The sequence below is a fragment of the Tympanuchus pallidicinctus genome, unplaced genomic scaffold, assembly GCF_026119805.1.
Source record: "Tympanuchus pallidicinctus isolate F22 unplaced genomic scaffold, pur_lepc_1.0 scaffold17, whole genome shotgun sequence".
Classification (NCBI taxonomy): Eukaryota; Metazoa; Chordata; class Aves; order Galliformes; family Phasianidae; genus Tympanuchus; species Tympanuchus pallidicinctus.
The window spans coordinates 2,240,652-2,254,744 of record NW_026294690.1 but is presented as its reverse complement, the minus strand read 5'-3'; the positions used below and the strand labels follow the sequence as shown (position 1 = coordinate 2,254,744).

General features: G+C 59.7%; 2 protein-coding genes across 2 annotated transcripts in view; both read left to right on the top strand.

Moving 5' to 3' along the window:
- The first annotated feature begins 3,582 nt into the window (after positions 1 to 3,582).
- LOC128078760 (maestro heat-like repeat-containing protein family member 6) overlaps positions 3,583 to 14,093 on the top strand; it is a 26,003-nt gene continuing 15,492 nt past the window's right edge. The window contains exons 1-20 of the mRNA XM_052679311.1: positions 3,583 to 3,636; positions 3,732 to 3,848; positions 4,012 to 4,339; positions 4,453 to 4,539; positions 4,807 to 4,911; positions 5,044 to 5,224; positions 5,309 to 5,418; positions 5,639 to 5,788; positions 5,928 to 6,082; positions 6,188 to 6,335; positions 6,550 to 6,731; positions 6,814 to 6,951; positions 7,116 to 7,230; positions 7,382 to 7,519; positions 7,681 to 7,857; positions 7,986 to 8,141; positions 8,321 to 8,422; positions 8,495 to 8,600; positions 8,692 to 8,751; positions 8,887 to 10,900. Coding sequence (XP_052535271.1) covers positions 4,456 to 4,539; positions 4,807 to 4,911; positions 5,044 to 5,224; positions 5,309 to 5,418; positions 5,639 to 5,788; positions 5,928 to 6,082; positions 6,188 to 6,335; positions 6,550 to 6,731; positions 6,814 to 6,951; positions 7,116 to 7,230; positions 7,382 to 7,519; positions 7,681 to 7,857; positions 7,986 to 8,141; positions 8,321 to 8,422; positions 8,495 to 8,600; positions 8,692 to 8,751; positions 8,887 to 9,062 — 2,283 coding nt within the window. The 5' untranslated portion in view covers positions 3,583 to 3,636; positions 3,732 to 3,848; positions 4,012 to 4,339; positions 4,453 to 4,455 and the 3' untranslated portion in view covers positions 9,063 to 10,900. The remainder of the gene's footprint in view (positions 3,637 to 3,731; positions 3,849 to 4,011; positions 4,340 to 4,452; positions 4,540 to 4,806; positions 4,912 to 5,043; positions 5,225 to 5,308; positions 5,419 to 5,638; positions 5,789 to 5,927; positions 6,083 to 6,187; positions 6,336 to 6,549; positions 6,732 to 6,813; positions 6,952 to 7,115; positions 7,231 to 7,381; positions 7,520 to 7,680; positions 7,858 to 7,985; positions 8,142 to 8,320; positions 8,423 to 8,494; positions 8,601 to 8,691; positions 8,752 to 8,886; positions 10,901 to 14,093) is intronic.
- The window catches only part of LOC128078634 (uncharacterized), a 21,748-nt gene continuing 17,658 nt past the window's right edge, over positions 10,004 to 14,093 (top strand). The window contains 3 exon segments of the mRNA XM_052679023.1: positions 10,004 to 10,072; positions 10,322 to 10,562; positions 11,203 to 11,402. Of these exon segments, the coding sequence (XP_052534983.1) occupies positions 10,004 to 10,072; positions 10,322 to 10,562; positions 11,203 to 11,402 (510 nt within the window).

Below are 14,093 nucleotides of genomic sequence, written 5' to 3'. Positions count from 1 at the left end.
GTTTCACATCCAGATGAAAGTGTCCATCAAGTACTTCTGCTGCAGTGATGCTCAGCATCCTGAAAAGGAGACCTGCCCTGCTGTAGGCACTCAGCATTCTCTTTCCACACATCTCCTAAACCTATTTACCATGCCACAGGTGAGAACACTGCAAAAGGTGCCACAGGAGAATGACATGCCCCCATTAACCCCAGCTTTCCCTTCAGGCTTGGCTAAGGACATACCATGGATCTCAGAGAGAATGAGACACTGGAGAAGAGAAAGCAGGGAGTTTTGTTACAGGTAATCATTGCCTGGAACAGTCCAAGTTCTGCATGCAAGGCTCTGAACTACACTTGTCCAGGGAAGATTCAATGATGCAAGTAAGGAATTTAAGAACAAATGCAATCCCCTCTTAGAAAAGGTCACCCAGCTTTTCCTGGCAATCCCCACAGCAGGGATCCTCGCTCAATCAGGGCTCACACTGCTTAGCCACCTCCTACAAGGACCATGAGATCAGCAGTAAACCCCCCTGCAGAGCACAGAAAGCTCAGACACCCCCTTCACAGGGGCAAAGCTAAAACTGCAGCTCCACTTTGCTGCATCACTGACTTACCTGTGAAAATCCATTAGCAAATTCCCAGCAAGTCTCAAGGAAAAAAAAAAAACAACTGGGAAGTTAGGCAATTTCCTTCTTCTTCTGCTCTGCCACGATCAGAGGCAGTAAAGAAACGGAGCATTTAGCAAGCTAAGCACAGCCTTACAAGAAGGCATTACCACATTACTACCTGCATGCCTCTAAATCCAATCTGAAAAACCAGCCCTCTACCTCTCAGAGGCAACTCTCTCCTTTTTTAAGCCCTCCTTCCCAGCCTGCTGATTACTGCAGGTGCAACAGGGAGCCAAACACGCCCACCCCACCCACCCACCCAAAATGCATTGACCCTTTTCATGGCCCATGTGGTCTTTCTTCATCCCAGGACATTTTGCTCCGTGCAAGAGGAGATTATGGGGCAAAAAATCACATCCTCACCTTCCTTAGTGGAAAATAAATCTTGTGGCTGGCCAGGACTGCCCTGTTCCCTGCAGTGCTTTGGAAGCTGCAAGGAAAAGGCACCACAGGGTCAGCCTTTATTGCAGGTGGTTCTTGGCTTGTCCTTAACGGAGACTCAACCCAATTTTTGCCACTCCAAAGAGACAGGGTGGCCTCAGTACTGCAGGAGCAGCTGGGACACAGAGCTGGGCGAGATCGATGTCTGCTTTGCTTTTGTCTATAGCTAGTTCTGCTTTTTTTGGCATTGTTTTCTGGTCAAGAACGCTTGTTAAGAGCCCAGCCCTGCCTGCCCCATGCACTCAGGCCTCCTGGCAGCTGCTGCTGCTCTGCCCCGTGTTTGCTCCTCTCTGGGGTTGAGGTTGTTGGATCCTACCCTCAGTTTGTTTGCTGGGGACGACCCTCTGGCTTTAGCACAGAACATGTGTGCAGGATGGCTACACAACAGCCACAAACCAGGAACCCTTATTGGGTTCAGTGAAGCCTCTCTGCTATGGTTGCTTCACAACTGCACTCCTGTCAGCAGCAGTTAGAGATGAAAGTAACTGTACTAATGGCAGAGATTGATGTACTTAAGATCCACAACGCATTGTGCTCTACCATCCTGGCATACCCTGTGTTTGGGAAAGGGTCTTCATAGCACAGCTAGCCCTGCTTCTTCAGTGGTCAATTGGGAGCATTGGAATTGCATGAATGAAAGAGATCATCGCTAGGCTGCCTGTCTGCATAAAGTGGGAAGCAACATGAACATGTTAACTCATTCCCCTGTATGGCTGGAGCCTGGGCCAGGAGTGACTTGTGTGCTCAAATCCAGCACAACCTGCGCAGCTGGGCTGTGGCAGGGAGGGGAGAAGGACAATGGATTCCATGGGCTGAGCAATTAGTTTTTGAGAGCTGCTGTTTACAGATCAGGAAAGCAGTTAAGGTGATAAGAAACATGTTGGAAGCTCCTTGGGAACTGTGCAGCATTCCCTTTCAGACGCTACCAAAGGATTATGAACCATCAAACAGTGGCTTTTTATTTAATAGTCCAGGGACAGGAACATGTGTTCAGAGAGCAGGACTCAGAACCTTCCCATTCTGCAGCCAAACTGCCCACACCCGTGGTGGTGGATTGTTACGGGTGGCTGAACCTGTAAGCAGGGTGAGGTACAAGGAGGGCACTAAAGAAGAACCACAGAAGGGACAGGAATCAGGGAACGCTCAGAACTGCGTCCGCAGAGTGCTAGAACTCAGCAACCAAGTAACTGCAGAGAAGTGCATCCAGACAAGCTCGCACATACCTGCCAAGAGCTTCTGTGGACGCAGCAATCCTGGTGTGCTCGGACAGGGGGTCAGAACTGGACAGGACCTGGGGCTGAGGGCTGCAGCAGGATGTGGCAGCCCTCATTGCTCCTTTGCACTACTGCTTGCTCCACAGGGGTGAAGAGGAGTCGCAGGGAAGGCTCTCCCACTTCCATGGATTCCCAGAAGACCGCCGGACAGAGTGGCATTTCTGAGTGCCAGCGCTATGCTCTCAGCTCTGCTGGGAGGTGAGTGTGAGGCAGGGAAATGCTGCCGGGCTCTTTTCCAGGGTGTTTCGATGTTATCGGGAGATCTGTGTACCTCACAGGTCATTGCAGGAGAATTGCAAAGCTCTTCAGCCGTTTCAGGCTGGAGATCTGTTCCACAGATTACACAAAGTTGTCTTTCTCAGTCATTTTCCCTTTTATTAATCGCATTTAACTAGTCCACAGCTTGAAAACAGCTTGTGTGCAGTGCGGGCACAGAGCTCAGCAAAGGTGGACTGCCTGTCGCCAATGCTGGCATGAGGAGGAGATGGCTGCACTCCTGAGAGGGGCTTGGGACAGCAGTGCTTTCAGCAGTGCCCCACCACCCAGCAGCCACAGATGGGCTGAGAGCCCCGAGCAGGACTCGCAGACCCAGACACTGCAGCTGTGGCACAGGCACAGGGCGAAGTCGAGCGCTCCTTCCAGACAAAACTGCCTGGGGTCAAGGATGGCCATAGGCCACAGTGGGGAGAAGGGAATGCTCTGCACGGCAGCAGGGCAGGCAGAAGCCCAGCTGAGCCTGCCTGCCAAGCAACTCTCTGCAGACTGGGCCCTGCCTGGCACCAGAACTGAGATCTGGGGATCCAGAGTGGGGTTGGCACCAAGAGGCCGGGGTGTGAAGGGAGGCTGTGGGCAGCTAGGGCAGGGGAAGTCCTTCGGTATGTGCAGGGGCATCTGCAGGCCCATACTGGAACCTCTGGGTGGTGTGGGGGACCCACAGGGCTGGAGGGGTTTTGGGCATGAGGACAGGTCCTGAGTGGGACTGGGGCAGGGCACAGTGATGGAACATCCCTGCTCCGTCATTGTGAGCCTTGCCACATTAAGGAAAGGCTGGAGCAGCAGCCATACCTGCCGCTGTTCTCTCACTGAAGGATGCAACAGAGACTCCCAAGCCAACCTGAAAAAGCCAGGTCGGAGAGGCCTGGGGCACTCTGCACCCCCAGAGCCCCGCAGGGGCTCTCAGGCTCAAGTGAGCATCCTTCTGCCTCGGACATGTCACCACAGGAGGAGGATCCTCTGAGCTGTATCCGTGCTGGCTGCACACGCAGACCCCAGGTAGTGGGCACTCTGTGCTTCCCTGGCTGCCCCTGCCAGGCCGTGCCCAGCTGGTGCCCTGATGCCAGCACCCGTAACTCCTCTCCCTGTCTCAGACAGAGTCACAGAAGCTGAGCTTTCTGGCCTCCGTCCGTGCTGTCTGCGAAGCGGAGGACTGCGGTGCCCATTACCGGCTGTGCGTCTGCCCTCTGGAGGTGGCGCAGTGCATTGAGGTAAGGGGAGCACCGCAGGGCCGGGCGGTGGGCACAGCCCTTCCCACCGCGGGGTCGCTGGGGAGCCCCAGGAGCTGGGAGGGGTGCTGGGATGGGGTGCCGGGGCTCCGTCTGCCAAGCAGGGCGCGCCGTCCCGTCCCTTCCCGTCCCACCGTGCCCTCAGGCGCTGCTGCAGGAGGAGCCCGCCGAGCGCCTGGACACGGAGCTGCGGCAGCTGGCCATGAGCGCCGTCGCCGCCATGAGGTACCGCCCAGCCCAGCGCCGGCCAACGTGGTGGCACCGGTCCCGGCCGGGGGCCCTGAGCGGGGCAGGCAGCGGGGCGCAGGGTGCCGAGCGGAGCATCGCGCCTTTGCCCTCTCTCCCCTTACAGCAGCGCGTGGCCGCTTCCGGAGGAGCGGAAGAGCGGCCTCCTGCGTGCCTGCCTCAGCAGCGTCCTGCGCCTCCCTCGCCACGAGGACGCGAAGGACCTGGGCGCTGCGCTCTACACGGAGGTGCGCACGGGCTGGGCCCTGGGGACGCGTCCTGGGCACCACCGCCGGGATGCCGCTCCGCTGCCAGCAGGACGCAGCAGGGACGGCCGCCCTGACCGCCGTCCTCCTTGCAGACCATGGAAGCCCTGCACCGCCTGCTGCAGGGGCTGGTGGGCAGCGCAGGCACCTCTGTCCTCATGGAGCTGCAGAACATCTTGGAGGTCTGGCTGCGGCAAGGCTGGGATTCGCGGCGACGGTTCAAGCCGTAAAGGGGGATCCACGCGAGATCTCCCCAGGGCCAGCTGCGGGCAAGGGGTGCCGGCCCAGGACCGGCCCTTGTGGGGTCAGAGGGGTGGGTGGGGATCGGCGGGAAGGCGGCGGGGCCGCAGCAGGACAGGGATGAAACACCCACCCCCACTGCAGCTGGGGAGCGAGAAGAAGGACGAGCGCCCCGTGCTGTGGGCACACCGCAGCTTTTCTCTCCACAGCTCCTGCTGCCCTTCACCACGTGCCAGCTGGCGGCCGTGGAGGAGAGGGCCGTGGCGTGCATTGGCAGGCTGCTCGCCTTCAGCAACACCTGCTCCTTGCCCAAGGTAGGGAGCACGCAGCTCCAGCACCCCATCCTGTCTAGCCAGCTGGAGCCCACCTGTCTCCAGGCTTGCACAGAGCTGGGCTGGGCCCTGCTGCTCTGCTCAGCTGTGCATCTCTGCTGCCTCTCTCCCCAGGTGTGCTCCTGCTTCATGGGAGCCGTGGTGCTCCGGCATCACTGCACAGAGAACCAACGCTTCCCTGTGCTGGGGAAGTTGGCTGAACACCTCATCCATGGAGCTGCAGCACAGGATGAGGGGACCAGAGATGAGGCGATGAAGGCTATCCGTCAGCTTTTCATTTTCATCACCTCCCAGAGTGAGAGGAGTTGTGTTGGGCCAGGTCCCTGCAGACCCTCAGGAGCCCAGGCCCCACACTGACATTGTGTCCGCTCCTCTCCAGGAATGTGGCTGTGGCAGAAGGATCCCAAGAACTCACAACTTTGGGAGTGCCAGCAAATGTTGCTCCACCAGGAGGTTTCCCAAGAGAACCGAGCCAGAAATATCTTTGAGGTACAAAGAGCAAACCCTGAGCCCACAGGAGAACCCAGGCCTGCAGTGACAGGAAGAGCGCAGGCACTGTCCCCGAGCAGCCCTGGTGCCCGCGGGGCCCTCACACTCTGTACCCCAGGCATCACCCAGCCCAGCCCCTGCTCCCAGCTCTCCTGAGGCGCCCGCACAGCCAAGCAGCCCTGCAGGGGATGAGTCGTCCCTCCTCCCCTTTCTCCCACAGATGTTCCTGAAATACCTTCAGTACCCTGAAAAGGTGAGCATCTTCCTCACAGCCATTGAGAGCATGACAGCGCCGAGCCTGCACAGCACCGAGCTGGCTGCCCACATGGTGGATGTGCTCGCAGCAGAGGCTCGCTTCCCTCCAGGGCAGGTGGGAACCTGCGGCTGCCACAGCTCCCGCCCTCGGGGCTCTGCCCCATCCCTGGCACCGCGTTTGGCCAGCAGGCAGCAGAGGGGACGGCGGCAGAGCCCTGCTCCGGTCCTTTCCATTCTCACGTGTCCCCCTCCAGGTGCGAAAGATTGTGAAGACGATCTACGGCAGCCTGCCTTCCATCGAAGCTGAGCCGGCTCTCGAAAGCCTGGGCAGAGCCCTGCTCGTGCTGGCCGGCAAACACCCGAGGGAGATGGTTAGCAGCCTGCTGGGCTGCTCCCCCACCTGCACCAGGTCCGGGGCCCACGGCCCTCGGCCCTCGGGGCTCCTCTCCCCTCCCCGCCCCACGGCCATCAGCCAGGTAGGGGCAGCCAAACTGACAGCCCTGGGGACCCGCAGTGTCACCGTCACCATGTGGAGGGAAATGCTCTCGGAGCCCTCAGCTGTGGAGAAGGTGCTGCAGGAGCTGCTCCAAGTGCTCACAAACCATTCTCTGCGACACACATCCCCATCCATCGAGGACTGGCCACGTGTCCTCGCCCTAGCTGTGAGTTCCTCACTCACCCAGCTCAGCTGAGCCCCTTCTCCCCTTCCCTGTCCACTCCCAAGCCTGGTTTCTGCCCTGGGGCACTGGAACACACTCCTAGACCTGCCTGGTGCTCTGGGGGTGTCCCTCTCCATTTGTCCCTCCATTCCCACACCTCTTGAGGTGGGCTGGAAACCTGGGGGATGGGACAAAGACAGCGTCCGGGTGCTTTCAGCAGGCAGCGAGGACCATCCCTGAGATACTCCAGCTGCCTCTTGTCATGAAGGAGGCCGAGGCCATTTTCCCCCAGCTCTTCCTGGCCCTCCTCCTGCAAGTGTCCTTCACCACGGAGCTGACACTGCAGGAGGTGGAAATCTTTTGGGGGGAGCACCGGCAGCACCAGCTCACTCCCATCAGGTGCCGCATCCCCGTCCCCCCGCTGCACCCAGGACCCGGTGCTGGGGCTCCCGATGCGACTCGCACCCTTCTCCACCTGCAGGTCCGCGGTGCAGGCCTTGAAGGTGCTGCTCTGCAGCGTGGGCCTCCAGAGGCAGATGGAGGCCATCCAGGAGCAGGGGGGCTGGGACGCGCTTCTCAGCACCGTCACCCACCTCCAGGGCGTGCAGGTGGTGGCCAGGTGAGAGCCCTTCCTTGTGGTGTCATGGGGAGTCCCCAGCTCTCAGACAAAGTGCTGCCACAGCACACAGCCTGTGGCCCCTGGGGCACTGTGGCAGCAGAGCACGGCCAGGAGAGCTGTGCCCGCCCGGCTCAGGGCTGATGGTGCCTTCTCATCCCTGCCAGGGTGATGAGGGAACTGCCTGGTGCTCTGCGTGACCCCATCTTCCATCAGCTGGTTGAGCTGCTTAGCACCAAGCTGTGCTCCTGGGAGATGGTGGCCATGGTCTTCCTCGTTGAGGTGAGCAGCAGCTGCAGAAGCAGTGAACGTGGAGCTGCGGGACCTCCACAGCAACCCTGCTGCCTCCCTCGGGGCCAGGCCTGGCCGTGCCCTGCTGTCCTTGCCCTGAGCTGGTGGTAGGACTCAGCACTAAGAGCCGCGTGTGTTGCAGATGCTGGAGGGCGTGGACCCCAGTGAAGAGCTGCACCGCGTCGTGAGCCTCTTCAACACCTGTCTGCAGAGCCAGAGCGTGGGCACGCAGCAGCTGGTGCTCAGGAGCATCCTGGAGCTCAGCAAGAGGCCGGACGCGGTGAGCAGGAGCAGCTCTGCCCATCAGCTGCCTGCTGCCCCGGGGCTGTGTGGGACGGCCCTGCCTGCCGGCACCGTGCCACGATGACAAGCCAGTAGGGAGGCTGCAGCTGGAGCCGTTCTGCCCCAGCAATGGTCTCTGTTGGGCTGTTTTTCCCGCAGGCGAGGAAAATGCTCGGCCTGCTGCCGTGCATCATGGAGCAGCTGCAGGATGCAGACAGCGGCGCCCGCGCCGTGGCCCTGCCAGTGCTCAGCACCCTGCTGCGGCTCCTGGAGAGGGGGAAGCTCAGCATCGTGGCTCTGGAGCTGGCCGCCAATCTCCCAGCGCTTTTTGAGGACGTAAGGGGAGCAGGGAGCCCAGCTTGCTAGGGATGTGGCCGTGACCCCAGTGTCCCCACGCTGGCGGTGCTGGCCCTGCTCACAGTAGACTTGGAGCTGACATTTACATCCTTCCTTCCTCCTCGCAGGAGTCCGGCACGGTGCGCCAGCTCTCCATGCACCTCTTCCTCGACACGCTGAGCTTTGTGGAGGGCAGAGAGAAGAGGAAGATGCGGAAGGAGGTGTACAGGAGCCTGGTCCCGCTGTATCTGCACCTGCACGACGAGGAAGAGAGCGTGGCCAAGGTGGGAAGTGTGTTCATCTGGGGGAGGGCGGCGCCGCCCCTGCGGTGCCCCCCAAACACAGGGGTGCTGCAGCCCACGGCAGCGTCAGCCCTGCAGCCGCATCCCCCCTGCGGAGGGGCTGCGAGGATCGCGGGCTCTGCCTCTGCTCGGACTGCAGTGGCATCTCAGCCGTTTGGCAGGCCTCCCAGAAAGCCTTCCTTGGTGCCACGCGGTTCCTGCGCTGGAGGCGGCTGCAGCGCCTGGCAGAGGTGGCGCAGTTCTGGCAGATCGGCGAGTGCCTGGTATGCGCATTCCCACAGCCCAGGACGGGCTCAGTTCTGCTCCGCGCTGACTCCGTGCCCTTTTCTCTCCAGCTGGTGGAGAGGAGGAAGAGCGCAGCACAGGACTACCTGGGCCAGAGCCTGCTCTACCTACAGAGCCCGCAGGAGCCCCTGCGGCGGGAGGCCGTGAGGTTCATCGGTGAGCCACGAGACTGAGCTTCCCCTGTGCCCGGCCCTCCATGCTGCACACAGGGAGCAGCCGGGGTCGCTGATGGGGTTTATGTTACCAGGACTCTTAGGGCAGCACAAGAGGGATCAGCAGCAGGCTGAGAGAGAGAACATCTACCAGGGTGAGCCAGGGAGCGGGATGTTGGCGCAGTCGGCAGGTGACATGCCTGTCCCCTGCTCCCTTCTGCTGGTGAGGAGAGCTGGGCGTCCTGCAGGTACATGGCTATCATAGCGCCTCTGTTCCTCTGTTATCTCAGGCCTTCACAGTGTGCTGCGAGACCCCAGTGGATCCATATCTTTGCAGTCCCTTCAGACGGCATGGATCCTGAGAGAGACAGGGCCACCACCACCATCAGGCTTCGGCTTTTGGCAGCTTTTCTCCAGGCTCCACAGTGTGTGGCACTGGTGGCGCTCCTCACAGGCAGACAGCTGAGCGCCCTGGAAATCTCCTGGCATCTCCTCCTGCCCTCTGCTCAGCCCTGCTCCTTACGCATCTCCTGCTCAGCTCTGCTCCTCGTGCATCTCCTCCCACCTGCAGCTCAGCTCTGCTCCTTGTGCATCTTCTCCTGTGCTGGCTCAGTACGTGAGCCTGAAGCTCAGGGTTGTGCAAATCAGGCTTTGACCGTTAAAAACAGAGATGGAGGTTTAGGCAATAAAACAACAGCTTTGGATTACCCAGAGTGATGCTTTGAGCTCTCAAAATGGCAGTTTGATCCCCAAAAGAGACTTTGAGCCTTAAGAATCAGGGTTTGGCCCCCAACATGCAACTTCAGGCCTTCAAAAAGGGGGCTTGAGGCCACTTAGGACATGCTGGGTCTGAAAAGAATGAGAACCAAGAATGGTTCTCTGAACTCAAAGCAGCAGATTTGGTCTTACAGGAGAGACACTGGGCACTACAGAAGAGGCTCAGAGCACTACAACCGTGCCTTTGGGTCTGCAAAAAAAGCTATCTGGAGACTGAGAAGAGGCTTTGTGCCCCAGAGACTATGGTCTGCACCTCAACGTGTAGCCTTAGCCCTTAGAACCGGGTATCTGGACTCTCCACCTCGGGGCGGATCCCCAAATGATGCTTTGATCCCTGAAATTGGGTGTTTGGTTCTCTGAAAGGAGGCTTTTGGCCCTAAACTTCAGGCTCCTAGGAGGAGGATTTGGGAGCTCAGAAAACAAAAAAAAAAACAAAAAAAAAAAGGAGTTTTCCTCTTGAGGAAAGCACTGGGAGCCTCAGAATGTGGTTCTACATCTTAAAATGAAATGGAGGGTCTTAAAACTAAAACTAAGGCACTGTACTGTGAAGGTGACAGCCTGGGACGTCCAAAGGAGCATGTAAACAATACAGTGACATCTTTGGATCCAAGACAGAGGCTCAGAGCCCTGATGGACAAGGATTCTGTAATGAAAAAGGAGACCCTGAGCCCAAAACCTGAAGGTTTAGGTGACCTGAGTGTATTTGGGTGCACCTATCATCCCAGGAGGTCATGGCTCACCCCTGTGCATCTCCACCTCAGCCTCACTGTTGTGGTGGGCAGCCACGCTGTTTTTGCCCTGCAGCACTCAGAGAAGAAACCTCACACAAGCAGTATTCATTTGTATTACAGCACACACACACCCTACCACTGCTGATCTAGGTCATCTTGGAGGTCTTTGCCAACCACCGAGACGCTGTGATTCTGTGAATCGAGTCATTTATTGTAGCGAGAGGTAATGAGCAGCAAGCAACAAAAAGTCATGGGAACAGCCGAGCGCTTGGTTGGGACACTGCTGGAGCCACAGGCCCAGCAGCACTCAGGTGGGGCCATGAAGGTGGACGTGTCGCCCAGTGCCTTCAGCAGCACCAACACGCCGGGTTCCAGCGGGGCTGCGTCCGGCACCGGGCCCCTCGCCCTGCGCTGGCTGCAAGAGCCTCCGCCCTGCTGCCTGGGTGCCCTCAGCCCCTGTGAGGTGTGATGGCGTCACAGAGGGTGGCACGGAATGGCCATTGTGACACGCGGGGTGCAGAACAGAGCCAAGGCTGCGGGGCCCAGGCGGAGCTCAGTGCGACTTGGTGAGGTGAGCAGGGAGGAAGGGGCTGCCTGAGGCTGCCCAGGGAGGAGGGTTCCCCAGCGCTCGGGGCCGGAGCTGAGAACTCAGCCTCGTCCCGCTTCTCCCCTAGGTTGTCACGCGGAGGAGAAAGCCTGGTTTTGCTGGGACAGACACTCTGCGAGTGCTCGCCGTTTGTGCACATGATGTCCAAGGGGACAAAGAAGCCTGCCAGCTCATGGCAGATGGGTGAAAGTACGTATCGCTGCACACAGCTCCCCACCACTGGGCAGAGGGATGCCGTGGTTGGGCTGTGGCCGCCTGCTGGGACTGCTGGGCCTGCAGTGTCCCTTCCCCTCCATGGCCTCTGGCCAGCCCCTCAGCTGGCACAGCTGGCACACAGCAGCCCCTGGGACAGCCCCCAGGGCACCTGGCCCCGCAAGGCGCTCACTGCTGTTCCTCTCTCCTCTCCAGCTTGCGTGCTCTGTGGTCAGGGAGATGCTGACAAAGACATCTATGGGCGCAAACTGATCATCAGTGGGATCTATTTCCACCAGTTTTGTGCAGTGAGTTCCTTCATGGCTCCTTCCACCATCCTCCAAACAGTGGTTCCCTCCTTTCTGCCATAACAAGATCATGCTCTTTTCCCATACAGCTGTTTGTGGGTGGCCTTCTTCAAGGAGCAGCGAGACAGAAGAGAAATGATGACTTAAGCAGGATTGAGATTATACGCACAATCGTGCAGGCAGAGCAGACGGTGAGCACCGGACCGGAACAGGGAGCTTGGTGCCAGCGGAGGCACGGCTGAGCTTTGCCTGGTCTCAAGAACACAATCCCTGCCCTTCCAGCCAACCCCAAGAGAAATCCCTGCTCTTGCAGACCAGCCCTGTTCAGCAGGCAGCTCTGCAGAGTGCCAGCCAGCCCTGCCCCCATCCCGTGCCCTGCACAGAGCTGCGGGGCCCGCTGCGTAGGCCCTGAGCCTGCAGCTGATGGGAAATGCTCTGCTCCTTACAGCTCTGCTTCGTTTGTGGCAATCTGGGGGCCTTCATCACCTGCGCGGAGCCGGGCTGCGACCGCAGCTTCCATCTCCCCTGCGCTTCCAAGGGTGAATGCGTCACCCAGTACTTTGGAGAGTACAGGTAAGGGCTGCCAGGCATCGCCTGCGGGCCTCCAAGCCCTGCTTCAGCACCAGCCAAAGAAGCGAGGAGCGCGCCGTGACGCCTCCCAGCAGCCTGGCAGAGCCAGAGCCAAGGCCTGGGGCTCCTTCCCGTTCCTCTGCCCTCCTCGCAGCACTTCTCACCTTGCCCGTCCCTGCCATCTTCCTCCAGGTCCTTCTGCTGGGTGCATCGTCCACATCAGGCAGTGGAGGCAGCGCCGGCGCAGGACACGACCTGCACCATCTGCATGGACCCCGTGGGGGACAGCGTGTCCTACAGCACCATGGTGTGCCCAGCCTGCCAACACGCCTGGTTCCACCGGGCTTGCATCCAGGTGGGAGCCCTCTCCTCACCCCATGAGCACGGCAGGTGCTCAGCAGCACCAGGCCTGGCTCACACTCACCCTGTTCTGTTTCTGCTGCAGAGACGGGCCCTGTGTGCGGGCATTACTTTGCATTGTCCGCACTGCAAAGATGAGGAGGAATTTTTTGATTATATGAACGCCATGGGGATCCGTATCCCATCCAGGTTGGTACCCCATTCCTGGTTCTCCAGGCCTGAGTGCACAAGAGCTGTGCCTGCCCAGAGATGGCCTAAGCAGGCCTGGATCTTTGCCGCCAACAGCGTTGGCCTCAGCTTCATGGAGAAGCTGGAAACGGTGTTGGGCTGGAAGAGCAGGAACGGCCTGGGTCCGTCTTACTACAGAGGCACTGGTTGCTCATCAGATTTCTTCCTTTCTCTGGCAGAGGACCAATATGGGACAACAATTCATACGTACAAGAGGGAGACAAGCACAAGCGCTGCGATGCCAGGGAGTGCCGTTACCCCCACGGCAGGGACCGAGCAGGAGAGGGGTGAGTTCCCTCAGCAGCCCTCTGGGGCTCCGCGTGGGATCGCAGCCTCACCACAGGCTGGGAGAGCACAAACTGAGCACCAGAGCCGTGCCGGGCGCTGCCTGGCTCAGCTGACTTTGTCCTCACGGCCACATCCTCTTGTTTTCCCCAGGCCCTGGCAGCTGCTCATCTGCAGCTCCTGTGCTGCGCGAGGCACCCATCGGCGCTGTTCCTACTTGAGCCTGAACACAAAGGCCTGGGAGTGTAACGCCTGTGCTGGAGAGGGCACCTGTAAGAGACAAACAGCCACGTGCTGCTGGGCTGGGGCAAGGCGAGATCTTGCTCCAGTCCCTTTGGCCCAGGAGCGATGGGAGTCTGTCCCTCCCCAGGGCTGGAGTTCCATCCCACTCATCTTCCTGCCTTCCCTTGCAGCCTCCAGCAGCAATGCGGACAGCGCTGGCCCCAGCACTGCCATCCAACAGGGAGACGGGCCTCTCCAAGGCCCTGTGACATTGCAGACGAGCAGCAGCTCCAGCATCACCAGCCAGGCACCATCGGGGTCGGCTCACAGTAACAAGGTGCCTGAGAGCAGAGGCCTGTCCAGCCAGCGCAGGATAAAATGGAAGAGAATGTGCTCACGTTTACATCGCGTTGACGATGCATGCAACGAGCTCCAAGGATGCTATGTGAGCAGCCGTGCTGCAGCCCCAAGTACCAAAAGCAGCACCTGACCTCTGCCAGCCAAGGGACATCTCGGTCCTCGAGGCACTCCTGAGCAGTCGGCTGCAGTCACCGCAGGAGCCGGTCCAGGCGGTGAAGGCCAGCCCAGGGGCGAAGCCGCTCTTGGGTTCCACGTCGGGCCCAGAACATCAACCGCCGGCCCCACTGATGCTGCAGAAGCAGCCATGTGCCAGCTCCAATTGCTATGTAAAGTCACCACAATCCATCAATAAAAGTGACAGTTCCATCATGCCACTGTCAGTTTGGTTCTTCTCCGCCTTTCCCGAGGTGGGCAGCTTTAGGGGCTGCGGCCACGGGCATCTCTTCTCCCCAGCACCCAACCCACTCCTTCCTCCCCCCAGCCCGGTTCAGGCTGAGCTGGGTTCTGGCCCAGACTCCAGCAGGCGCAACGTTTCCAACGCACAACGTGGCGGAGGCCAGGCTGGCAGCTGCAGCCCATTCTGGGGGTGTTTCTGCCATCTTGGGGATGCTGCTGCATTTGGTAAATGAGGGCAGACCCGCGGCTGCTGCCGGCTGTGGGTGGGCCGGGACCCGGGCTTTCCTCCTGCATTCGGGCAGTGCCTCAGGTCTGAGGGCTGCTGCTGCTCTGGGGATGCTGCCAGGCTTGGGGTGACGCAGCCCATCGAGCGCGTGAGCCACTCTTCTCTGTCGCAAAGTCCGGCGTCACGCCTCCTGTGCGAGCAATACCAGTGCTGCCGCTGCTCCTAAGCGGGATGG